General features: G+C 36.9%; 2 protein-coding genes across 2 annotated transcripts; one reads left to right on the top strand and one right to left on the bottom strand.

Moving 5' to 3' along the window:
* Nucleotides 1-89: 89 nt before the first annotated feature.
* Nucleotides 90-1,805, bottom strand: zgc:112052 (protein C19orf12 homolog). The gene is made up of 3 exons (XM_020926065.2): nt 1,638-1,805; nt 791-951; nt 90-692 (listed from the first exon to the last, which is right to left on the bottom strand). The coding sequence occupies exons 2-3, from the start codon at nt 948-950 to the stop codon at nt 427-429; spliced, it is 426 nt and encodes a 141-aa protein (XP_020781724.1). The 5' UTR covers nt 951; nt 1,638-1,805; the 3' UTR covers nt 90-426.
* A 2,409-nt stretch (nt 1,806-4,214) lies between these two features.
* Nucleotides 4,215-26,701, top strand: uri1 (URI1 prefoldin like chaperone). Its single transcript, XM_020926061.2, has 11 exons — nt 4,215-4,586; nt 9,366-9,400; nt 10,584-10,662; nt 11,984-12,119; nt 17,045-17,136; nt 17,501-17,561; nt 18,174-18,354; nt 18,735-18,975; nt 19,781-19,932; nt 21,491-21,740; nt 24,569-26,701. The coding sequence occupies exons 1-11, from the start codon at nt 4,515-4,517 to the stop codon at nt 24,779-24,781; spliced, it is 1,512 nt and encodes a 503-aa protein (XP_020781720.2). The 5' UTR covers nt 4,215-4,514; the 3' UTR covers nt 24,782-26,701.
* The last annotated feature ends 213 nt before the right edge of the window (nt 26,702-26,914 follow it).

Genomic DNA, 26,914 nt, shown 5'->3' with positions numbered 1-26,914 from the left:
AATTAATACACCCTGTATTAATACACCTTACACCAAAAAATCCACTTTTCTACAGACCTACAGCAAATAATACACACACAAGGCAGAGATTTACATGATTTGTGTTTTTTGTTTGTTAAACAATCAAGACATACTTGTAGTAGGCCCAAATGCATTTGACATTTCCAGTAAGCGTATAATAGCATGCTATACAGATGAATAAACACTTAGACACTGGAGAAAATTAAATGCACATTTCTTTACCAGATTGCATTTTATACACAAGAATGACAGCCATAAAATGTGTCTGTAGATATTATAAAATAACATTTAATTTTAAGTATTTCCATTTAAATACATCATTTCAAAGACAGTTTGTAAAGTCTGTCATAATTTGGTTCTCTTGTCATGTTTGTGAACGTTCTCTTGGCTGTTCTTTGGTTCGGATTAGTCCACATAGTGCACTTCGGCCTGCAGCTCCTTTGTGACGTATCCAAGAAGAGCAGCAGTAACTTGATGCTTCAGATTTGTGTTCCCCATCACCAGCGCTGTTAACTGTGCCAACTCTGTCCAATGAATTTCTCCAAGAATAGCCATGATATCATCATAGAGTTTCTGCTGCTGCTGAGGGCTCAGCTCCATGATAATCTGAGGCAAAGGCTTGAACTGTCCACTGGTCATCCAACATCCCAAAAGACCCCCCACAGCGCCACCTATCACAACAACGCAGTATTTTTAGAAACAGCACAACAAGCAATGGGCCTTAGAAGCAAAACTAAAAGAGTAACCGTATAACAGATTACATACTCACCGACTGCAATGCCAAGAGGACCCCCGACCAGCCCTCCTGCAAAGGCCAGTCCACCTGCTGCTGCTGCCCCCTTTCCAGAGCCCTTCACTGTATTTTTGACTTGCTGATTGGCCGACAGCTCACAGCACAGCTTCATAACATCATCGATGCGATGAGACATTCTGTACAATTTATTAAACAGTTATTATTATCATGTATATAGACTGTATATAAAATGTTAAAACCATTCAGAGTTATTTTAAAAATGACCCTCAGTTCAAACTGAATTTGTTTTCTGAGTCCTTAGGAGCATAAACAAATGGCTGGATTCTTTGTGAAGCTGGGGCTCTGGAGTTTTGGTTTCTATTCTCATTGTAATAGGAATAAGCTCTACACAGAGGAATGTCAGATTTCATATTCCGCATGAATGATTTGGTAATTAAAAAACAGGTACAGCTGGTTTCTCTGGGGATGATCTTACAGATATATTGAGCATTTGTTTGGTCTTGACAAAAACAGAAGCATATCTTAGAAAAAAAATTGATCCAGGAACTTGTAATTAGGAAAAAAAAAAAAAAAAAAAGTCCAGTGGGTAATTTTTGTTTATTATTTGTGAATTTGAAGTACAAACTTGTCCAGATGCTTAGAATATCTGATTTGACTGAAACAGGTTTCACATTTCCATTTAGGATTTACATGTCCTGATAGTTTACACTGATAGTTCCCTTTTATCAGAGGGTGGACAAACAGAAATTAATCAAGAAAACATACTAATGCTGCACAAATGTTTATTACAACATAACACTGGCAACAGCATCATTAAACATCATTAATAAGCAGTGAGTAAACATGTTTTAGAGCAGCCTACCTGTCTGTGTCAGCGACGTTTATGGCATTGGTCAGATAATTTTAATTTATTTAGATTAAAAGCTAAAATATGAACCAAAAACACGTTATTTATCCCATGGAAGTATAATAAGATCTTGAGTCATCCCCGCTTTTCTCCTCTCCTGAACCTTGCACCATCCACCTGATTTCTGAGCCTATAGCGCAGTGCTTGATGGGAGACAAATGCTGCGTTCACGTACAGTAGTAGATCAAAGTACAACGTCGATTTGCCACGAGATAAAAGTCAAAATTACGCATTTGGCTTTACAGACTGCACATAGCAACAAGTAATGCGCTATGCTGTGGATGAAAAGATAAAATGTAAATGCAGCTACCTCGTTTACCAGTGTAGTACTCACATTTCTTATAACTCTTAAATGCGACAAATACATCCAATGAGAGCCGGGATAAGTGAGGGTATGGCTCTGGGAGGATTGTACACTATTAAAGTCTGTATTTTCAGTAGAGTTAGTTTTTATTACATTTCCAGTCAAGAGGTTTTCTTTAATAACAGCGCTCTGTCATCAGGAGTGAAACGTTATTCATTAATCAGCGATTGTTTTCATAGCTGCAGGAAACGGACTCAAATCGGAAGCACAATTCTCAACTTTTCAAAACAATATTCAGCTCTGGGAATTTTATTTGTAGACAAAAGAATAATAATAAATAAATAAACAGATGAATGCGCCAATTAAAGGGAATATAATTACACAAAATTGACTCTAGTGAGCTTTCTACATGTTATAATGTTGTTACCTCCTCAAAAAACATACCTGGAGTTGTGTTTTTATCCTGCATTAATAGTCTATCTACAAGTCCAAAGTTCAAAATGCTCAATTCTACCTTGTGATGTCATGAAGCAGTAGTTTTCAAGTTAACTTCTACCTTTTATCTTTAGTTCAGTAGAGACTGGCAATTCCAGGTTCGAAGTATGCAAATGATTCTCGTGAAGGTGTGTGGAGTTTAAAGACGCAATGGAGCACTTCCTGACACAGAATGTTTTGTGTTTGAGAGAAGAACTGCATTTTTGTGGTAAGCATGCATGAATGAAACAAAACTCCATGTACTGTATGTTTGTGATGAGGAAACAACATTTAAACAGAATGATCAGAATGGAATTTTTATTTACTTAATTTTCTATTTTATTTTTACTTGTACATATATTCATCCGTACATTTCCTTCCACTTACCCGGGGCTGGGTCACGGGGGCAGCAGTCTAAGCAGCACTTGTACATATACATTTATATAATTATGCCTTACTTGAGACCTGTCTCTTGCTTTTTCTTTTTACTCTCTTTAAATAGTGTAGATGCTTTTAAAAAGGAACTAAAAACGTTCCTCTTTGAAAAAGCATTACTGCTGCCTTAGGTTTAGAGCTGCTAAGACTGATTTTTATCTTTTGTATGTGAAGCATTTTGTGACCGATGTCTGTGAAAAGAGCTATATAAATACACTTTATTTATTTACTTACTTTTTTGGTTACTTATTTAGATGTATTAAACTTAGACTTAGACTCAGACAAACCTTATTGATCCACAAAGGAAATGATATAGGGTTATCTGTTACGTAAGTGTGAGTTGTTGTACAGTTGTAGGGAGTATTGTCTGTTACATAAGGGTGAGTTGTTGTACAGTTGTAGGGAGTATTATCTGTTACATAAGGGTGAGTTGTTGTACAGTTGTAGGGAGTATGATCTGTTACATAAGGGTGAATTGTTGTACAGTTGTAGGGAGTATTATCTGTTACATAAGGCTGAGTTGTTGTACAGTTGTAGGGAGTATTATCTGTTACATAAGAGTGAGTTGTTGTACAGTTGTAGGGAGTATTATCTGTTACATAAGGGAGAGTTGTACAGTTGTAGGGAGTATGATCTGTTACATAAAGGTGAGTTGTTGTACAGTTGTAGGGAGTATTATCTGTTACATAAGTGTGAGTTGTTGTACAGTTGTAGGGAGTATTATCTGTTACATAAGGCTGAGTTGTTGTACAGTTGTAGGGAGTATTATCTGCTACATAAGGTGAGTTGTTGTACAGTTGTAGGGAGTATTATCTGTTACATAAGAACGAGTTGTTGTACAGTTGTAGGTAGTATTATCTGTTACATAAGGGTGAATTGTTTTTCAGTTATAGGGAGTATTATCTATTAGTTGTTTTACAGTTGTAGGGAGCATTATCTGTTATATAAGGGTGAGTTGTTGTACAGTTGTAGGGAGTATTATAGTATGAATGCAGTCCTGTATCTCTCACTGTTTGAGCAGAGCTGTAGGAGCCTGTTGGAGAACTATTATTATTATTAGTAGTAGTAGTAGTAGTAGTAGTAGTAGTAGTAGCAGTAGTAGTAGTAGTAGTAGTAGTAGTAGTACCATTTCTATTTTTTACTATTTATTAGTATAATATATTGATGATGATGTGTGAAATTTCCCTTGTGGATCAGTAAAGTTTGTCTAAGTCTAAAACAGCCATGGAAATTGATCTTAAACTCTTAAACCGGGCCCTTTAAGTCTTTTATTTTGAAAGTCACACCGGAACCACATTTGTGTCCTCCGCACTTTACGGATATTTTTCTGAGGGTGCATGGCGTACCAGCGACAGGCGAGGATTACTGATAACCTGATTTCTTACATCCGTGGATTTACATTTTGGTAATGAGGCAGAGATCCTGAAATGAGCGTGTGAAATGCGATCACTTCCGGAACTGTGGACAGCACTTTCTGGTCCATTGATGATCACGGGCAGAACGGCGCTCAGGAGTAGCTGCTTCTGCATTCATAAACATTTCTTTAGGACTCACTACAACCCCTGAGCTTTGCATCTCTCAAAAAACACTGTCTCTTCGTCTTGTAAGTGGGGCGTGCAATGGAGGAAAAGTGCAAAATGAAAGGAGAACACTTTGATGGAGTTGTCAGACTCAGAGAAGAGCACGAAAAGGTAATTTGAGCGGATGACATTTTGCAAAAGGCTCCGTAAACATGCTGCGCGAAAGGGTGACGCACTGACCACGAGGGCGACGTGCACGCAGCCTCAACTAAAGCAGAAGTTTTATCAGCATTTTTTAAAAAATAAACTAACATTTTACACTTTTTTTTAAATTGCATTTCCAGCCACCTTGTACCAGCTTTTGTTTTCAGTTTCCGAAGCTTGCGTCCAATTGTTCCAGAAGCTTCCTCTTTTGCAACCACATGTTCAGACCTGTTAGCGTCCTATTTTCGCTTGTTTTTCTTAGTTTGATCCACTTTTTCTAGTTTTTATCTAATGCAAACTGGACTCACACTTGCAGGATAGGATTTTGCACGGTTGTAGGTTTATGTTTTAACAAAATATGAGCGAAATGAAGCAGTTTGCCCACTCTGTTGTTAGCTCAGGTCTGTGGAAGAACGCCCCCTGGGACTGGGAAGTGGGTCTGAATTGTCCAACCCTTTCTAAGTAGTTCACTATGGGATTTCTGAATTATACTTATTATGATGAATAACTCAAAATTGATTAATTACAGGACTATTAACACTGGTGCCTAACTCCAGTGGTGCACTAATAATTGGATAAAGGTTTATTTTGTATAGGTATCTAACGTAGGGTGACCAGATGTCCCTCTTTATTTATTTAGAAATGTATTTATTTATTCATTTAGAAATTTATTTATTTAGAAATGTCCCAGGTGTCCCTAATTTTAACCAATTTAATCTAAACCAGGACTAAAACAGAGCTATCACAATGTTTGACATTAACGAGGAGCATAAATTGTCATTTGTTTGGCCAAAAAACAGAAATCCGTGTTTGCAAATGACCATAAAGTAAAAAATGCAGTGACGAAAGCCTCTAAGATGATGACTGACTCAAGAATGGACAATGTTACACGCACTTTTCACAATTTTATTTATACCAATCATCCCAGCCACGGTGTGTCCCAGTTTAGGATCTGGTCACCCTAATCTAACTGTACTCCATCGAAGGCTTGCACACTTTCTTATATCTTATATTTTTGTTTTTGTAAATGTAGCTCACCAGAGGAAAAAGGTTGGAGACCGCTGCAATAAGATGTCATTCAGGTTGCAGTCGGGGGGGCAAGACATCCCTATTTTCCTGGGACAGTCCCAGGTTTGCGCCCTGAGTCCCCTATACCAGCAGATGTATACAAAACTAGTGATTTGTCCCAGTTTTAAACAAGAAATATCCCAGGTGTCCCTTTTTTTTGGACCAATTTGTTACCCTCAAACACTAAAGCAGTAATTTGTTTAACTAAAATACAGAAAACCATGCTTGAAAATGACCATAAAGCAAAAGATGCACCAACAGAAGTCCTTCAGATTATGACGGACGCACAAATGAGTCGAGAATGGACAATTATATGCACTCTTTTCCCAGTTGTATTTATACAAACCATCCCAACTCGGCTGTGTCCCAGTTTTGAATATTGAAAATCTGGTCACCCTAAATTGCAGTGATAGAAATACTTGAATTGGCAGTGAAAAATACTGCACATAATTATCTGGGCCACTTCAGAAGTAGAAAAAAAATGCTCTAGAATTTTTTTTAAGCTTTGTTGACACACATAGATCTGCAGGATGCACCAGTGGTAGGTTACTTACATTACTTAGCTGTCAACATTTTCATTTCCATAACAAATCCACAACAATAACAATAACCCAGTGCTTATATTTAGAAACTGGGCAAGTGGAGCAGATTTACAATGAATTTACGACCTCAGACAGAAACTCAACAAGGCCGGTCACGCGTTGTTTGGCCAGTTGTAGTTTCTGTCAGAGGTTGTAAATTCATTAGGAATCTGCGCCACTTGCCCAGTTTCTAAATATATACTCTGGGGTGTTGTTATTGTTTTGGATTTGTTATGAAAGTGAGAATGTTGACAGCTAAGTTATGTAAGTAAGCGTACCGCCGGTGCAGCCTGCAGAGCTAAGTGTGCCAACAACAAAGCTCAAAAAAGTCTGGATCTTTTATTATTTCTTCTCATTATTTCTCCTTCTGAATTGGCTCAGTTGATCATGGGCAGCACTTTTTTTAATGCCAATTCTAGTATTCCTGTCACTGTAATAGATATAACTTTTAATTTTCTTGTGATCAGTGTTGGGAAGTAACTAAATACATGTACAGAGAATACATTTTCTGTATACTCATTTAGAGTAACTTTGTTCTGGTAAAAGGGATGTAACAATAACCGAAATATCGTGATATCGTATCGTCAAAGTTCTGACAATAATATCATGGACCATCACAATATATTGAATTACAAGTCTCTTTGCTTAAATTCATTGTTATGGTGCAGCAATAGCTAAAAAAAGACAGAGGGAACTACATAGACCATGATCCTTTGCTCCATTTCAGTGCAGACTACAAGAAGAAATAACAGTTCTAACACTTTTAAGTCTTAGTTCTTTGGATTAAGTCTTGTCAAGGCATTTTAAGAGGAAAAAGAAGCATATTAACGGTTTTAGCTGTTTAGCCTCCACAAAATATCGCAATAAATGTCATACCGTGAGATGTATATCGTGAAAATATCAAATATTGTACCTTGAATATTGTTACATCTCTAGTCATGCACCTCCCCACCATATCGTGAGCTTTCCTACGATATCGCAATAAATATCTTACCATGATGATATTGTATCGTGAGACTTGGATATCGTTAAACCCTATCTTGTACATTTAGTAATATTCAGAATACAGCTACTTTCTAAAATCAGATGAATATATTGTAGTACTTCACAAAATGTAAGCTCCAGGCAAGATTGAATTAGTGAGGAAAATTATAAAACTCATCTCTCGCGGTGCAGGCATTTGACAGTTTTTGTTCTCCAGTGAGTGATAAGAAAAGCAGAACAAACTGTGAAAGAAATTCAAAGTTATTTTTAATCCTATGTTGCGTTTTTACACTGTATTTTGAACGCCACTCAATGTAAAAGTTGTAAATATTCAGAATACAGTACTCTGATTGGACCATGTAACAGAATACTTTACAAAATACAGTTTAATGCAGGTGTTCAATGTTCTGTAACTAAATTAGGACTGTTATAAGACTTTGCATTTTGATCTACAGATCTAAATTTAATGGTGTTGTGGCTTAGAAAAGTCCGTCTATCTTAAAGTCTCGCTGTACTGAACTTGAGACCAAGTCCTTTCTCTCCAAATGTGTTTCTCGATGTGTTCCTCTGTGAAAAAACTTTGGACATCCCTGTTTTAGAGTAATATAAAAGTCTTTATGTGTTTTTATGACATGTTTTGACCTGCAGCCGTCTGAGAGAGGGAGATTTGACTCTTCACATAAAAGCGTTTGTCTCACATAAGCCTGTCACGATAATTAGTATATTGCCTTATGGTATTGTTCTTTTGGGTTCAATATTTATCTTGTGTGCATTTTCTTTAGCACTACTGGGGAATGTTTTGTGATTATTTTTGGCCATATTATAAGATTTAAGCTGTAGACTGTTGATTTAGAACTTTCCATGAGGCAAACTAAATACTAAACTGTTTCATTCTGCTTTTTATTTATTGCAGCTCATATTTTTAGAATAGTGGTTTGTGGTATCATCTATATTTACTTATAGAACTTCAAAATTTGTTCTCATGACAGGTAGGGATGGGACGAGATACAATTTCCACAAGACAAGACAAGGCACGAGATTGGATCTACGAAAACGAGACAAGACAAGATTTTGACATTATTAGGCTATAATAAATACTTTCAGCATTTCAGTTCCTAATTTTTAGCCTCACCATTTTTGATTAACTTTATTTAATAATTCTGACTACACATCATCAAAAAATGTAAAAAACAGAACTGAAACAAAATCTAGAAAAATAGAATTGGAAAAAAATACTGACTGAAAAAAATATATTGACTGTAATTTTTTCTATCCAAAAGTAAAAACATGATGAAAAAATCTCACAAGATCTTTTTTTTTTTGTGCCAATTTTGTCTCATGAGATCTTGTAGCGTGAGACCTTGTCCCTGTTCCTAATGATGGGCCTATTCTCAATAATCAAAACAAAAGGTGAACTGTGTGTTTGTGATCCAGACTCAATGCGTTGGAGCTTAAATAGTGAATCAATTAATCACAACTAATCAATTATTAAAGGATGTTGACTAATTTAGTAATCGATTCATTGTTAATAATAATAATAACACCACATTGGTTTTATTTTGCGCTTTTCACGGTAAGACAAAGACTCTTCACAATAAAGTAACACTAAAACAAGGACAGGACAGACAAAAACAGTCATGAGGAGCAGTCATGTGCCGGGGCTGTAGGCTGTGAGGAAAAGGTTTGTTTTGGGCAGATTTTTGAAGGTGTTTAGTGAGTCTGAGGTTCTCTTGTTATACACAAACTCCAAGATATGTTACGTGCAGAGAGAAGGCTTTATGACCAATATAATACACCAAAAAGATCCAGAAAATTACGTGAAAAAAGCTGTTTTGTCTGTAAGTGTTCTTTATCTTTATCTGAATGGCCTCGGTTTCGTTTGTCTGGGTCAAATTTAGTAAGAAAAAAATCTTCTCAGGCTTTTTGTAATCTTAATTAAAAAGAATAATCAGTGTCAGTTTTTAGAAGAAATGTGCACCAATTTCTTCTAATATTTTACAGAATTTATTTGAAAACATGTACAGTATTGAACGATCTGAAAGAGCCCTGACCTTGAGTTCATGTGTAAATGTAAATACTGAAGTGAAGTTCTTAATGCTGTGTTTTGTAACAGGTGGTGAAAGACTGTGAACGCCGCATTGACCACTGGTAAGTTATTTCACAAGTTTAATGTTTTTAATGCTTTATGTAACTTTTCTGGTGGAGGGTCTATTACCTGTTTGCCTCCATGGAGTTATTGCTTTGTCTCGATTGTCCTAGTTTGGTGTCAACATTAGAAATTAATTAAATTTATTGTTTGCTTGTTGCTGAGGGAGTGGCGCAGAGAACAATGGACTGAAAGCTGATCCTACTCGACGTGGCAAATATGTTTATTGTGCTACTCGTTGTATTTATTCTCTGCATGTCCTATGTTTAAACTCAAATCTGAAGTCAAAAACACAAAAAAATGTACAAGTCTGTGTGTCTCTTCAGTTTTTTTTAGGGTCATTCCACGCCAAATCTCCAAATGATCCTGCTCGACCGTCTCAGATATGGCTAAAAAACTCTGCTCAAAGCGGGTAGTTGACAAAATATTTTTTAATCTATCAATCAATTAAACTTAATTTATATCAATTATTTCATACAAAAATGTAACACAAAGTTATTTATAGTGATTAAAAACAATCCCACATTTCCTTCCACCCACAGCTGCTCGACCCCACACAACCAAACACCCCAGACACACACACACACAAACACACTAACATGCACAGACACACACATACACACACACACACACACACACGAACATGCACAGACACACACACACACACACACATGCACACACACACACACACATACACACACACGAACATGCACAGACACACACACACACACAAAGATGTACAGACACATGCACAGACACACACACACACAGACACACACAAAGATGCACAGACGCACGCATACACACATACACACAATAACATGCACAGACACACACACATGCAAACATGGACAAACAGCACACACACACACACACACAAAGATGCACAGACACACACAAACATGCACAGACACACACACACACAAACACGCACAGACACACACACACACACACGCTAACATGCTAAAATACATAAAACTACACATAGTAAAATGTGAGGCTGAATAGAGGTGAACCAGTTAATAATACTTTAAATTTATATATAATATTTTCCTATTGGCATGTGTGTAAACCTAGAATTTTTTGAGTCAAATCTGAGATGATCGAACGGGGGCATTCGGAGATTTGGCGTGGAATGACCCTTCATTACACAAACAGCTAACTTTATATTCACTGTTTCTGTAGGAAAAAATTATCTGGGGACTATGAGGCTCTGAATGATCGCCTTAAAACCCTCCCAGACCAACTGTCTTATGACATCATGGTGAGTGCTTATTCTATGCAAAAATATCAATAGTTGTTATGAGAGGTGGAGTAACTTTTTATAAAATTGTACCATACTTTTCGGACTATAAGGTGCACTTAAAATCCTAAAATTTTCTCAAAATTCGACAGTGCGCCTTATAATCCAGTGTGCCTTTTGTGTGAAAATTCAGAGAATTCAACATTATAGATATTGTCCAAACATACAGTACTTCTCTGACAAATTTTCTAACTCTGTACTTGAGTAGTTCTGTCACGATAATCACTATATCGACGTATTGTTCAATATATGAAAGCTTTAACAATATTTTCCAGAGTTAATCCTTATTGCATTGTTTCCCAAAGACTAGTGGGTCACAAGATATTTTTTTGTTGTCGCCTTGTCACAATCTGCATGTAGGTCTGCAATATACAGTTCTGACACATGTTGAAATGTAAATACATGTTTTGTATAATTTCTAATCTTTTTATAGTTATTTTATTGACTGTTTTGTTCCAATATTGCTGGTTCAATTGAATGTTGAAAAGAAAAAGAAATGGGCAACATTTAATGTCCAAATAGGCGACTTATGGATCCTTTTATATCTGGTTCAATTACTGGTTTTCATTTTTTACAACTTGAGTAATACTAATTATTCAGAGACACGATCACTCAGTCAACAATAAAATATCCTCATTAATATTCAAAAATGGTCAAATGATCCACCTTTTATTTTGTGATTTGCGAATAATGTTTGTTGACTTTTCGCAAAGGTTTATGACTTTCAAAATATGGGTCCCCAGGAAAACAAAGTTTGGGAAACACTGCCTTATTGTGTGTACATTTTCTTCTCTCTACTGGAAAATTTCTGGTTATTTTTTGTCTTTAAGATGAGATTTTGAATTAATAACTCATTAAAGACGTAAAATAAGAACTGACGTATTTCATTATGCCTTTTATTTATTGCAGCTCATGATTTCTTTCTTTTTGAATAGTTTTTGCGGTTTAAATTTGCTCTTGGGTTATTTATACGTTCACCCTTACTTGAACAACATATTTTAAATGTAATGTAACAGTACTATTTTTAAGTTTGGACAGTTATGTGTTAACATTTTGTCTTTCAGTCCAGACAGTTCCTCTTACTTACATTGCCGTTTCCTCAAATAATGTCGTGCTCTTACTCATCTTCTAGACCACTATTTTTGCACTTCTTCTGCTTGAGTAATATTATTCTGAAGCAACTTTTGTGCAGTTTTGGTTACTCACCTCTAGTATTAATGGTGTACGTGCTTTTTCATGAACGTCTATTTCTTATTTATTCCTTCTCTTTGTTTTGTTGCAGGTGCCATTCGGACCCTTGGCTTTTATGCCGGGGAAACTGGTCCACACCAATGAAGTCACGGTGCTGCTCGGCGATAACTGGTTTGCCAAATGCTCAGCAAAACAAGCCCAGGGGATCGTCGACCACCGGATGAAACGTGAGTCCTACGTGTTTAAGGTTCTATATGACGCAAAATTGACTCTTGTGAGATTTAAGACATGTTATAATGTTGTTACCTCCTCAAAAACAGACCTGGAGTTGTGTTTTGTAATCGTGCATTAAGTTGTCTACATCTCAAAAGCTCAAAATACTCTGTTCTACCTTGTGATGTAATAAAGTGGTAGTTTTTTGGAATTTATTTCAAACATGCATAGAAAAAACTGTATAAAACATATCAAAAAGCATTAGAAAACTCACCATTTAAGAGGATTTGTAATCTTTTTATATACAAGGAATTACATGTTCGAAAAGGAGCAGGTAGAAATATAAACTTATTTATTTCCACCCCTTTTCCTGAGAGAAAAAATAACATTCTATTAGGGATGTAACGATATCCAAATCTCTCGGTACGATATTATCACGATATGCATCTCACTGTACGATATTTATTGCGATATTTTGGAGAGGCTGATATAATTGTAGATAGGACACTTTTCTGCTTTTAAAATACTCTGACAAGATTTTGGTGTGAATTATTTCCATCATAATCCCAAAAATTCAAGTAAAAAACACATTTCTTCATGTTGCCTCACTGAAAAGAATCATGGGATATGTAGTTTCTGATGTTCATAAGCTGTTGCTACTGTAAAACCCGTGAATTTAAGCAAAGGAACTTGTAATTCGATATATTGTGATGGTTCATGATATTATTGTGAGACTGTTGACGATACGATATCACAATATTTTGTTTTTTGTTACATCCCTGTATTCTATGCGTCCTTCTCATTTGAATAAGTTACAGTATGCACAGTTCACTTTTTTATCCTCAAGTTAACACCTACTTTTGCCTTTAGTTTAGTAGAGATGGGTTTTCAGGGATGAAATTAAACTAATAATTCTATTGAAGGTGTATAGCAGGGGTCTCCCACCTTTTCCCTCCGCTGAGCGACTTTTACAAAACAAAAATGCCAAGAGCTACCAGATTTAGTGGTCACAAGAAATTGAATCGATGTAATAAAAAGGTGGTGAGTCTTAAATAGGGCACAGATAGATGCCTGTAAAACATAAACCATTATCTATTTATTAGACTTAGACTTTCACAAACTTTATTGATCCACAAAGGAAACTATTTGGACACAGTCACTCACACATCACAATATAATATAATAACAAAAAGTAAAAAATATAATAGTAATAAATTCTTAATACGTAGCAAAAAAGGTAGCAAGAGACATAATTATATAAATGTATATGCACAACTCAAAATAAAATAGAATTATTAGTGCACAAAGTTGAAAATTTTATATTTCTAATGGCAATAGGAATTTAATTAATCAAACTGTAGTTATTAGCACAGTACAGATAATTCAGAAATCCTTCGTCGAGCTACTTGGAAAGGGGTGGAGAGTTACTGGTAGCTCCCGAGCTGCAGGTTGGAGACCTCAGGTGTATAGAGTTTAAAAACACAGTGGAGCACTTCTTGTATTGCCACATGACATCACAAGGTGGAACGGTGTGTTTTCTGTTTGAGAGAAGAATTCAGCCAATATATAGACTTGGACAAACTTTATTGATCCACAAGGGAAATTATTTATACACAGTAGGTCACACATCACAATATTACAAGTACTACAACAACTTCTACTACTACAACAACTTCTACTGCTACTACCATTACTATTACTGCTACTACCATTACTATTACTGCTACTACCATTACTATTACTACTACTACCATTAGCACTACTACTATTAGTACTACTACTACTACTATTACTACTTCTACTATTACTACTACTACTACTACTACCACTACCACCACCACTACTACTACTACTACTACTACTACTACTACTACTACTACTACTACTACTACTACTACTACTACTACTACTACTACTACTACTACACTACTACTACTACTACTACTACTACTACTACTACTACTACTACTACTACTACTACTACTACTACTACTACTACTACTACTACTACTACTACTACTACTACTACTACTACTACTACTACTACTACTACTACTACTACTACTACTACTACTACTACTACTACTACTACTACTACTACTACTACTACTACTACTACTACTACTACTACTACTACTACTACTACTACTACTACTACTACTACTACTACTACTACTACTACTACTACTACTACTACTACTACTACTACTACTACTACTACTACTACTACTACTACTACTACTACTACTACTACTACTACTACTACTACTACTACTACTACTACTACTACTACTACTACTACTACTACTACTACTACTACTACTACTACTACTACTACTACTACTACTACTACTACTACTACTACTACTACTACTACTACTACTACTACTACTACTACTACTACTACTACTACTACTACTACTACTACTACTACTACTACTACTACTACTACTACTACTACTACTACTACTACTACTACTACTACTACTACTACTACTACTACTACTACTACTACTACTACTACTACTACTACTACTACTACTACTACTACTACTACTACTACTACTACTACTACTACTACTACTACTACTACTACTACTACTACTACTACTACTACTACTACTACTACTACTACTACTACTACTACTACTACTACTACTACTACTACTACTACTACTACTACTACTACTACTACTACTACTACTACTACTACTACTACTACTACTACTACTACTACTACTACTACTACTACTACTACTACTACTACTACTACTACTACTACTACTACTACTACTACTACTACTACTACTACTACTACTACTACTACTACTACTACTACTACTACTACTACTACTACTACTACTACTACTACTACTACTACTACTACTACTACTACTACTACTACTACTACTACTACTACTACTACTACTACTACTACTACTACTACTACTACTACTACTACTACTACTACTACACTACTACTACTACTACTACTACTACTACTACTACTACTACCACTACTACTACTACTACTACTACTACTACTACTACTACTACTACTACTACTACTACTACTACACCACAATACATGTAATACTACTACTACTACTACTACTACTACTACCACTACTACTACTACTACTACTACTACTACACTACTACTACTACTACTACTACTACTACTACTACTACTACTACTACTACTACTACTACTACTACACCACTACTACTACTACTACTACTACTACTACTACTACTACTACTACTACTACTACTACACTACTACTACTACTACTACTACCACTACTACTACTACTACTACTACTACTACTACTACCACTACTACTACTACTACTACTACTACTACTACTACTACTACACTACTACTACTACTACTACTACTACTACTACTACTACTACTACTACTACTACTACACCACTACTACTACTACTACTACTACTACTACTACTACTACTACTACTACCACCACTACTACTACTACTACACTACTACTACTACTACACTACTACTACTACTACTACTACTACTACTACTACTACTACCACCACTACTACTACTACTACTACTACTACTACTACTACTACTACTACACTACTACTACCACCACTACTACTACTACACTACTACTACTACTACTACTACTACTACTACTACTACTACTACTACTACACTACTACTACTACTACTACCACTACTACTACACTACTACTACTACTACTACTACCACCACCACCACTACTACTACTACTACCACCACCACCACTACTACCATTAATACTACTAATAATAATAGTATGGTATAGTATAGTAATGTAGTATAGTAGTAGTAGTAGTAGTAGTAGTAGTAGTAGTAGTAGTAGTAGTAGTAGTAGTAAGAGTAATCAAAAGAGTAATCATAAAATAGCAAAAATAGCAAGAGACTGGTGTTAAATAAGGCATAATTATATAAATATAAATGTACATGCAGGATTTGTGTGTAAATTTTTTTTTTGATGAGGAAACAACATTTTAACAGATACATGCTAAAAAATATTGCGCTCTTCACTGGCGAGCTACATCCAGCAGAGGGCGTTGTAGCACAAAGTTAGAAGTTCTGTTCCTTTGACACATCTTTGTAGTTTTGAGGTTTGTCAGCGCATTCCTCTATCATCATTACGACACGATTGTTTTTATGAGTCTATATTTTAATGACTCTGCTTCAGTTCTGAAAATGTGTTAACAGACTTTCCAGTTTACGCAATTCACGTGTATCGGTGTGAACTCTGTGATCGCTAATGTGCAAATTTCTCCACAGTCACAGCTCATCTTTTTTCTCATTTGCATTCTTTCTTAATTGTTCATTTCTACCTATTTTATGTTCATTCCAAGTCTGAGAAAGTCATACAGAGTCAAATGGGCCCTCATAACGGTCTCCACATTATTAGAGTGGTTAGTGGAGCAGAAATGCAGTGGAACAGCCCATAGCAGGCACCCCCGCCCGCCCGCGCCCGCCCCCTGACCCTGCCCACCAGCCTATTTCCAGAGCTAAGTGCTGTAATGCAAACACAACTGGCTCAAAAGTGTCAGACAGCAGCGCGCTTGTCAGGCCTCGTGTGTTTGACCTTTTCTCACTTCCGCTTGATGCGCTGACTGGAGGGGCTCCCGATCGCCATGGAAACACGGGCCCTCTGCTGCTATTAGTAAAAGGGCTTAATTGTTGTGAAGATTTAATGATCCGGAGTAGTATTCGGGGCAGAAGATATTATGAACTGTTTTTGTCATCATTTTTCATTCCTCCCCCTCCAACATCACCAAGACTTTAGCACACTGTAGGAAAGGCTTGTCATTTGTACACAAAGGAAAGGCCGCAATTATTTTTGTACCACACAAAGTGACTGCACGCGCGGTCTGTCTCTATAATATGATTGTTTTCTACAGATGTGAAGCTTGAACTTGATGAACTGACAAAGACAATGAAGAACTTTGAAGCCAGAGTCGGGTTTGCAAAGGATATGCAAACAATGTCGCTGGTATGTTTAATCAAAACTGTGATACAAATAACTCACTGGTCAAAACGAATATATTACAAGTTTGTGACAAGAAAGAAACAGTAATCATATACTTACTACATGTACAATGTAAACAAAAGAAAAGCACATTTCTCGAAAAGGAGTGGAAGAAGAAAACTCTTGCTCATTACAGAGTTTCAAACATTTTGTGGTTGCTTATGTACATAGATTACAAAACTTTAACAAATATTTAAATATAGCACAATAAATTACACACTATACATACTAAATGTGTTATAGACATAAAAATTCATACTTGTTCTGTCTTTTTTTGTGCTGTACTTATGTTTTACCATTATTTTTTATAATTATATTTGTTTTATAGAACAAAGGAGAGTATGTCGACATCAGAGAAGATGTTGAGAATAATGAAGCTGTTAACAAAGGTGAAGTATAGATGCATTATAAAATAAATACTTTATGGGCTCCATATAATTACACAAAATGGATTCTTGTGAGCTTTTAGTGTTATAAAGTTGTTACCTCAGCACAAACATACCTGGAGTTGTGTTTTGTTTACACACGTTTGAGTAATCCTGCATTGTTAGTCTTTCTTCTTCTTCAAATCTTAATAAGCTCTGTTTCACCTTGTGATGTCATGTAGTGTTAGTTTTCAAGTGAACATCTCCCTTCAGAACATTTAATCACTAAGAGGATCAACCCCTTGAGTTGAAGCATCTTGTTTTGCAGGGGGTCCTTTTACTTTTAGTTTAGTAGAGATTGGCAGTTCAAGGACGGAAATCATCCAAATACTTTTAGAGAAGGTGAATGGAGTTTAAAAACACAGTGGAGCACTTACCGTATTAGTGTTTTCAGTTTGAGAGAAGAACACAGCCTAAATATGAAGGGTTTGTGTGTGAATGAAACAAAACAGAACTTCAGGTATGTTTGTGCTGAGGAAACAACACTATAACAGATCCAAAAACGGCGTAATATAGGCATTTAAACACATTTACATTTAAAGTTGAATCACTTTTGTTTTGTTTTCTTCTACAAAGGAAAACCCAGGATAGCTCATAAGCCTAAATCCAAGCCGAAGCTGGGCCCTGTTATAGATCTGAAAGAGGAGGATGAGGAGGAGGAAGGAGACGTGCGTAAGGGCGTCCTGTCTGAGGAGGAACTCTGGGCTCGGCTCGATGAGCTGGAGAGACTGGAGGAGCTTCAGGATGAACAGGACAGGTACAAAAACACACAAAAATGCACTATGTAACTTTTTGGTTGGGCTCCGTCGCCTGCTTGTTTCTGTGGAGATGCCATTGCTCTGCCTGGAATGTTCCACAGTATGACATTAAACAGCTCTACCTTAGATTTACTCAATTACTGATGATTTCATAGCTCAAAATACCTAGAAAAACTGTCCTTCTGACTGTGAGCTGGGTCTGGTTTGGTCTCCATGACGATAGAAATGTTTAATGCCATACTGTGAAACATTCCAGACAAAGCATTAACATCTCCATGGGAAAAAAAAGCATGCGTGCACCAGAAAAGTTACACAATACACCTTTTAGAAACACTTTTAACACTCTGCCTCTCTAATGCGATGCTTTACGTTATTTTAGATTGTCAGACACTGCTGATATGAATGGTGAAGACACTTCCTCGTCTTCCTCAGAGGAAGAGAAGGACGGAGATCACGCAGCTCCTGTGAATGGACTGAGTCTGAAGCCCAGCTGGACAACAGGGCCTCCCAGTGACGCTCCGCCAAGCAAAGAGACAAAGGACCATGATGATGATGATGAGGAGGAGGAAGTCCACAGTCTGCCAACTATCTCTTTCTCACACACAGTGGAACCCAAGAAGGCCAGTATATATTCAGATTTCAAATATAAAAGATTAGGGATGCACCGATACGATACTGGTTTCAGGTATCGATGCAATATTGAAAATTTTTATGGATCCCATATCAGTTTCAAGATATAATTTAGTTGATATCCCAGTTTGAGCTATAATTTAGCCGATATCAGCCCAAAACACCTCATAATATTGTGCTTGTACTTTCTTAAAATATTGTAGTTTCTTCATCATGATAAATAAGTTACACATTTGGATCATTTTTACCAGACACCGTTTGTGCTTAAAGGGAATAAATTGTAAGTATCGACATCAGTACAGTCACATTATGTCAAACTAAATATTTTAACGTTTTTGGAACCCAAGTGGAACCCAAGAAGGCCAGTATATATTCAGATTTCAAATACAAAAGATTAGAGCTGCACCGATACAATATTGGTTTCGGATATCGACACAATATTAAACATTTTTATGGATCGGATGTTGGTTCCAAGATACAGTTCTGTTGATATCCCAGTTTTATCTATAAATTGGTTGATAGCAGCTCAAAATACCTCTTAATATTGTGCTTGTACTTTCTTAAAACAGTTCTGTAGTTTCTTCGTAATGATAAATAACAGCTACAAACACATTTGGATCATTTTTATTAGACACCGTTTGCTTTTAAAGGGAATAAATTGTAAGTATCGACATCGGTATTGGAACAGAAAAAGCTGGATCGGTGCATTCTTTAAAAAATAAATAAATAAAATACTTACAATCACATTATGTCAAACTAAATATTTTAACGTTTTGCTTTTTTTTTCAACTTTAGGTCAGGATAAATACAGGAAAAAACACCACACTGAAATACAGCGAAAGAAAAGAACAAAAGGAGCATTCAAAAAAGAAGAAAAAGAACGGGCACTCCAATGGACACTCCCACCCAGAGCATTATAAAATCACCTCACCAGCCGACATCTACAGGTACCACTCACATTACACACTGATACTTTACACCTGATTGTGTCTGAGGCTGCATTAGACTTTTATCTGAGCTTTATTTTATCTCACTCTAACCATGAAGAGCTGATTTGTGTTGTTTAACAAGTCGCTCACACAATCACAAGGTAGTCAGCATTATCCAACAGTTTTTCAATTCGTCACTCTCACCTTTCTGTTGAAAATCATACACCAAAACATCATCATGAGCGCAAGTATTGATCACAGGCTCTAGTGTATCTTTCCTGGTGCAGTGTTCGCTACCTGCTGGTCTCCATAGAGATCTTGTCACTTTGTCTGGAATGTTCCACAGTATAATATTTAATTCATCTTGTAATCACAACTTGCAAAAACGCAGGAATTGTTATTGTGTTCATATCTGACCTATTTTGACAGTGTTTGCTAATGTGAGCACTGTGTCACCATTAGGGCTGGGTATCATTAAGAAGTTGCTGATACGATACCTACCTCGATACAGTGTACTTTCAGTTAGATACGATATATTTCAAATTGATTCGATACGGTTCAATTAAAAATAATTGCTAATTCATGGCTTGATACTAAGGCCCCATCCACACTAGTACATATTCAAGTCGTTTTCGTTGTGGATGCAGTGTTCGTCCACATTAATCCGATGGAAAATGGCTCCATAGAAGGAACTATCTGGTGCCGGCAGCTCCCACGAATTCATCTGTGTACGGATCTGATCCAGCACTGTGTGGACACCTGAAAATGCTGATACACTGACGTAGGAGCTCTAGTTGCGTCCTTATTGGACCACGTCACTGTGACTTGCAACTTTCTGATTCACTGGGTTCATGTCATCGGTCATCCAGACTCTGAGCCACCATGCTCGTCTTAAAATCCAGTGTTACATTCAGTAACAACTGAACCTCGTCGGTCCACGAAAAGACGCTTTCACGCTTTCCGTCTTTCTCGGCTCGAAATTGGCTGCTGCAACTTCAGACAGGGTGCTCCACTTTCTTGTTTGTATCGTCCATATGACGTCGTAACGCCAGCCTAGTCACGTGACTAGCGTTTGAGGCAGTTTCACGTTACTGTGTGGATAGGGAAGGCTTTGACTGTGGACACAGAAACAACGTGTCTGGACGCACATCATTTCTGGTGATACAGTGGTTAATTTCAGTGTAAACATAGCCTTAAAGTCTTTGTTAAACCACTTCTTGTGCAAAGTTCATATGAAACACAAACATTTTAATCCTCAAAACAGTGAAAATGTCAAATGTGTTGCATGAATGAGTTTCCTTCCACTAAACAAGCAACAAAACTGTAGCACTGTAACAAAATAATTTAGAAAAATATACTAAAAATACTCTTGGCAATCTATCGATACAGCAGCCCACAATATTGATACTGTATTGTCACATTAAACGATACGATATAGCGATATTTCAATATTTTTGCATGCCCGAAGTCACCATATTAACTTCTAAACATTCCTCTAATAGAGTTGCATGTAGAACACCCCCAGTGTCATGTCAAATGTCAAAGTCTCTCATCCGACTGTCTATCTTAAACTCAGGTTGTTTGTGGACGTGAAGAACGGAGAGCCCATCCCCAGAAAGTCCATCCTGAAGTCGCGCAGTCGAGAGAACAGCGTGTGCAGCGACACGAGCGAGAGCAGCGCCGCAGACTTCGAGGAGCGGCGGATGGTCATACGCAGCTGTAGTCATGACGACACCACCACGCACAGCGACACCAGCGACGGCATCACCGAGGAGGACAGCCCCATCACAGCGCCCATGTACATGCACCCAACCAGCCGATTCGAGGTGAGGACACGGCCACGGTTTATTTAGACTTAGACTTAGACGAACTTTATTGATCCAGAAGGGAAATTATTTGGACACAGTAGCTCATACATCACAATATAATATAATAACAAAGAACAAAACTATAAATGGTGATAATAAATTCAAAATAAGTAGCAAAAATAGCAAGAGACTGGTGTTACATAGGCATGATTATTAGGGCTGGGTATCATTAAGAAGTTGACAATACGATACATATCTCGATACAGTGCACTTTTGATTCGATACAATATATTTCAAATTGGTTTGATTCAGTTCAAGAAAAAGTAAAGGCTAAATCATGACTGTGATTACAAAAGTCTACTTCTTGTGCAAAGTTCATATGAAACATGCCCATTTTAATCCTCAAAACAGTCAAAATGTCAAGTGTGTTGCATAAATTTTCTTTCCTCTAAACAAGCAACAAAACTGTAACTCTGTAACAAAATTATTTAACTAAATATACAAAAAAATACTCTTGGTATTCTTACAGCAGCCCACAATATCGATACTGTATCATCATTTAACTATACAATATATAAATATTTTGCACACCCCTAATAATTATATAAATGTATATGTACAAGTAAGAATAAAATATAGAAAGAAAAATATAATAATACAGATATATCTCAATTACATACGAGAGGTGAGTTGTTGTGCCGCGGGGGCTTAAAAGTCTTAAAAAGGTCTTAAAATTCATGTTCCTAAATTAAGGCCTTAAAAAGTTTTAAATTATGTTGTCCAAGTCTTATTTCTTTCACAAAGGTCTTAAATTTCATTTGCCTATGTTTTTTTCGTATACTCAACCGAGCTGCAGTGCAAATGTTAAACGGGAGAAAAAAAAAACAACAACAATGTGAAATCCCATAACATGAATGAACGTTTAATTTGGAGTATGCGCAAACAATACTTTGTCTTGTTAGAATGTTATAAACAATTTTTTGGCCATTTTACAAGCAATGCATACGAATATAAATGAGTTCTAATGAGATTTTATAATAAAAGTATTTTTGTTAAGCTTTGGGGGCAGGAGTGCTACTAGGATATACAAAAATTGTGCAGAATTGTCCTTTTGGTGCTCTTCAGTGTAGGGACCAGTCTCAAATACAAAGTAGGAAAAAAATGAGGCACTAAAAAAGTACAAAATAATTAAAAGCCATGGCAGATAAAGTTAAAATCACACCACAAGTATTTTTTGTTATTTAAAGCAGTGTGTAATGGTCATTATTAGAATTGAATCTAGTGTTTTTCGCCCGCACAATGAGTACAATGTTGGCCTTATTTTCATTTAAGTGATCTTAAAGTCTTAAATTTGGGGTAGTCAAACCTGAGGATACCTTGCTATCTATTTGCCTTTTTATTCTTGTTACAGCACAGAGCCCAACAGCCTCTCTTAACCAGCAGCATGTCCCTATTCGTTTTTTTCCCTGAGTCTCTGCCCAAGTATCTGCCCCAGAGCATCTGACCTCTGAGTATTTATACAGAAAGAGAGTTACATACATATCAAAGCAGAGTGACTTTTGATTCAGAGGCTGGTGTTAATCAACTTAACCTACATTTGAAGACGGCTTAGACAATGCAGTTTCCTGTGAGTGGAGACAGTTGTGTCTACTGAGCCTTTACACATGTTAATGACTGGTCTGGGTCTCAGGTAAATCACATTCATTTACCGTATTTTCCAGGCTATTAGGCGCTCTGAATTATAAGGCGCACTGACATTAAATGATCTATTTTCGAACTTTTTTCACAAATAAACCGCGCCGGACGTTAAACGAAACACAACAGTTGGATGGGTCAGTGGGACTTTGTTTGGTGCGTTCACAGTGACTCTGGGCTTTGTTCAGTTGTGGCGTGTAGGGAGGGTGCTGTCTGGGACCGCTGGATTGTCGGCGTGTTCGCAGTGACTCATTTGTTCAGCTGTGTCTAGAATTGGCGCATTGCCTTCGTTCCGTTCCTCGTCGGCATGGAGTGATGAGTGTGTCTGTGGGTGTTTATCTCTGCGCGGTCGCTGTCTGCTCCGTGCGTGTTTGCGTGCGCTGCGGGTGGTGCGGCTTTGTAGTTTACTGAAGTCGTGCTGGGACACCCGAGGGGATTCGTGTATAGGGCGCTCTGGATTGCGAGGCGCGCAGTCATTTTTTGATGGGGTTGGAGGCTTAAGAGCGGAAAATACGGTACACAAAGACAAATTGAGAGAAATCTTTCCACAACATGAATTTCCATCACATTATCTTGCAATTACAACAGTTTTTTATTGCAGAAAAAATCTTATTGTGTTCATATATTACCAATATTGATCTAAATCGACTTAACAAAAGAAACAAGTCCACTGACCAGCGTTAGAAAACTGCCGCGCCCGGTAGGAGCTGACGTTGTCGTAAACGTCTTCACAAAAAAGAGCCCTGTAGCTGTCGGCCCCTCCTATGGATAACTGCAGATCACATCAGAAAGCAGCAGAAATTTCTTCTTTTCTATCAAAATGACTCTGTGACGCTTCTGAATCCTAGGCGTATCACTGATTGAGAAAATAAAATTGGAGAACAAAGTAAGTAAAGAGCAATGGGCGTGTGCTGGTGGTGGTGAAAACGGGTGAAAATGGTGTCGAGTTTCGAAAATAAGTGATTAAATATTGCTTAAACATGCATGAATCACTTCTAATACAATTTTGAGAGGGTAATAATAACATGGTTAAACGTTCTAAAGTCAGTTTTTGCAGAATTGGTCTCTGCTTTAACTGTCTATCCCACTGTCCACATTCTCCAAGTTTATGTATTTTAAGTATGAATCATTTTCTCCTCTTTGTTTTCTAGGCATTTTCGGGCACCGTCATAGAAAAGGACCCCATGCCTACGACTGTCCCCCATCTGACCATCGCTCCGCCCGGCCTGCCCACCATTCTGGAGAGGAAACAGGAGGAGGTGGGGCCCGAAGCCTCCTCCACAGACAATACTCTGCTACCACCTCCGCAGGCGCCCGTCAAAAAGGTCTCCAAGTTCAAAGCTGCCAGGCTACAACAAAAGTGAACAAAAAAATATTCCGTAAATCTTTATACCTGTTTTCTACTACTACTTGTACTGCTCCGACCACCCATTCTCCTGTCAATTTCTATTTACACTGCCTTTCTTAGATTAAAGCATTTGCAGTTTTGTCTAGCTTGTGTTTGGAATAGTATAGCAATGCATAAAATGTGCTTAACTACTCCTACAATAGCATTTAAAGAACCTGTATTACGCCTTTTTCTGATCTGTTATAATGTTGTTTCCTCTACTGAACGTAAAGGTAAATGGTAGCTGGTAACGTGAAACTACTTCATGACATCACAAGGTGGAACAGAGCATTTTCAGGTTTAAGATGTAGACAGACTAATAATAATCAACCTGGTTACTGTATTTTTTGGATTGAAAGTCACTCCGGAGTATAAGTCTCACCAGCCAAAAAATGCATAATGAAGAAGAAGAAAACATATAAGTCGCACTTTTTGGGGGAAGTTTATTTTGTAAAATTAGAGACCAGGAACCGACATTTCATCTTGAAAGTCAAGTTCTATTAATAACAATAAAACAGAGAACAACAGACTGTTAACGTCACATATGAACAGTTCTTCAGATAACTATAGCATAAACAACAGAACAGAACAAGTTTACCAAACTCTCCATCTCACTCCAAATCACTAAATCCATTAAATTCTTCATCCTCGGTGTCACTTCTGAGCAACTCCGCGACCTCCGGAGGTAAACAGAGCGCCGCTTCCTCTTCTGTGTAGCTGTCATCAGACTCAGCATCAGTTCCAGTCAGAATCTTTCCGACCTTTCTGAATCCCGACAGGATGGTTTCGGTTGTCTTTATGTTTAAACTTAAAATTTTCAGTGGTACAGAAGTAATGGTGCGAATCGACTGACACGATACAAACAGAACAGCGGCTCAGACAGGACACAAGCCTAAAGAGTCCTCACGTGGCTGTCGGTGGGAAAATTTTAACATATAACCGGAGTATAAGTCGCAGGAAACACCCAAACCATGAAAAAAGTGCGACTTATAGTCCAAAAAATACGGTAATTCAAAAATGCAAAATGGATTCTAATTTTCAACTCTAAATAACAGTACAGTATTGTCATCACATTAACATTGGAGTCTTATACTAGTTCAGACAGATGTTTAAGATGATTCTAAAACTGTTCAGAAAAGGTAAAGTTTTTATTGATTAATTGTTGTTGTTGTTGTTATTGTTATCCTGTTCAAATTAGTATCTCGTTTTGATACAAGACAATACTGAGTAAGAGTTGTTTTTCTCAGCACTAAAACATGTGTGAATGAAATAAAACACAACTCCGGGTCTGTTTTCGAGGAGGTAACAACATTATAACCTGATTTAAAGCTCACGAGAGTCAGTTTTGCGTAATATCGGACCTTTTTAAAATGTGTCCGTTTAATAATATAAATTTCTAGTGACCATATCGGCGTTCGTCTGTTATATCAACACTATAAACTAGAGCTTCTGAATCTTCTGTCACTTAGGACAAGATGCCTTTCTCTTCCTCTTTCCTGAGCCGAATTCTCTGCTTTAACGGTGCACTGCGCAACTTTTCTAACTCCTTGTCTCCGTGGCGATGCTACCCCTGTGCTTGAAACGTTCCATAGTATGACTTTAATTGTATAAATCTAGCATTTATTCATTACAGAAGTTTCTATTGCTCAAAAATACAGTTCAATACTTTAATTCCTTCTGTGAATACTGACTCGGGATGGGTTTAGTCTTTACTGTGGAACATTCTAGACCAAGGAGTAGCGTTACCATGGAGACAGGCCACTAGAAATGTTCCGCAGTGCTGCTTTTTAACTTGTATTCTCCCGATCTACTGTACCTAATGAATGTATGTACTCCTTTGTGACAAGCTTTATGTAGAAGCTGAAAAAGACATTGCAAATAAATGATTTTGACACAAGTTTCTCTTTTTTTTTTTTTTTTGGTTTTGTTTTGTTTTTTTATCCGCGTGATAAAATCCTCCTTAGGCTTTTTAACACAGACGATTACATTGATTATTGTATAAATTTAAGTTATTAATGTCGTACACTTTAAACAGCTCTTAAGGACCTAAATTAGTAACTTCTTATGAGTTTTATGTTAATTGCTTTCCATCGCGCAGATCTGAATAATG

Source organism: Boleophthalmus pectinirostris, unplaced genomic scaffold (assembly GCF_026225935.1).
Source record: "Boleophthalmus pectinirostris isolate CB_2022bp ecotype Guang Dong unplaced genomic scaffold, ASM2622593v1 HiC_scaffold_2, whole genome shotgun sequence".
NCBI lineage: Eukaryota > Metazoa > Chordata > Actinopteri > Gobiiformes > Gobiidae > Boleophthalmus > Boleophthalmus pectinirostris.
The sequence above is the reverse complement of the archived record's forward strand: the minus strand, read 5'-3'. Positions and strand labels throughout refer to the sequence as shown.

Excerpts from the sequence above, each read along its gene's own strand:
- uri1 (XM_020926061.2), top strand. The coding sequence starts at position 4,515 with ATGGAGGAAAAGTGCAAAATGAAAGGAGAACACTTTGATGGAGTTGTC. Across the intron at positions 4,587-9,365 it reads TCAGAGAAGAGCACGAAAAG|GTGGTGAAAGACTGTGAACG; the intron begins GTAATTTGAGCG and ends GTTTTGTAACAG. Across the intron at positions 12,120-17,044 it reads CGTCGACCACCGGATGAAAC|ATGTGAAGCTTGAACTTGAT; the intron begins GTGAGTCCTACG and ends TGTTTTCTACAG.
- zgc:112052 (XM_020926065.2), bottom strand. The coding sequence starts at position 950 with ATGTCTCATCGCATCGATGATGTTATGAAGCTGTGCTGTGAGCTGTCG. Across the intron at positions 693-790 it reads TCCTCTTGGCATTGCAGTCG|GTGGCGCTGTGGGGGGTCTT; the intron begins GTGAGTATGTAA and ends TTGTTGTGATAG.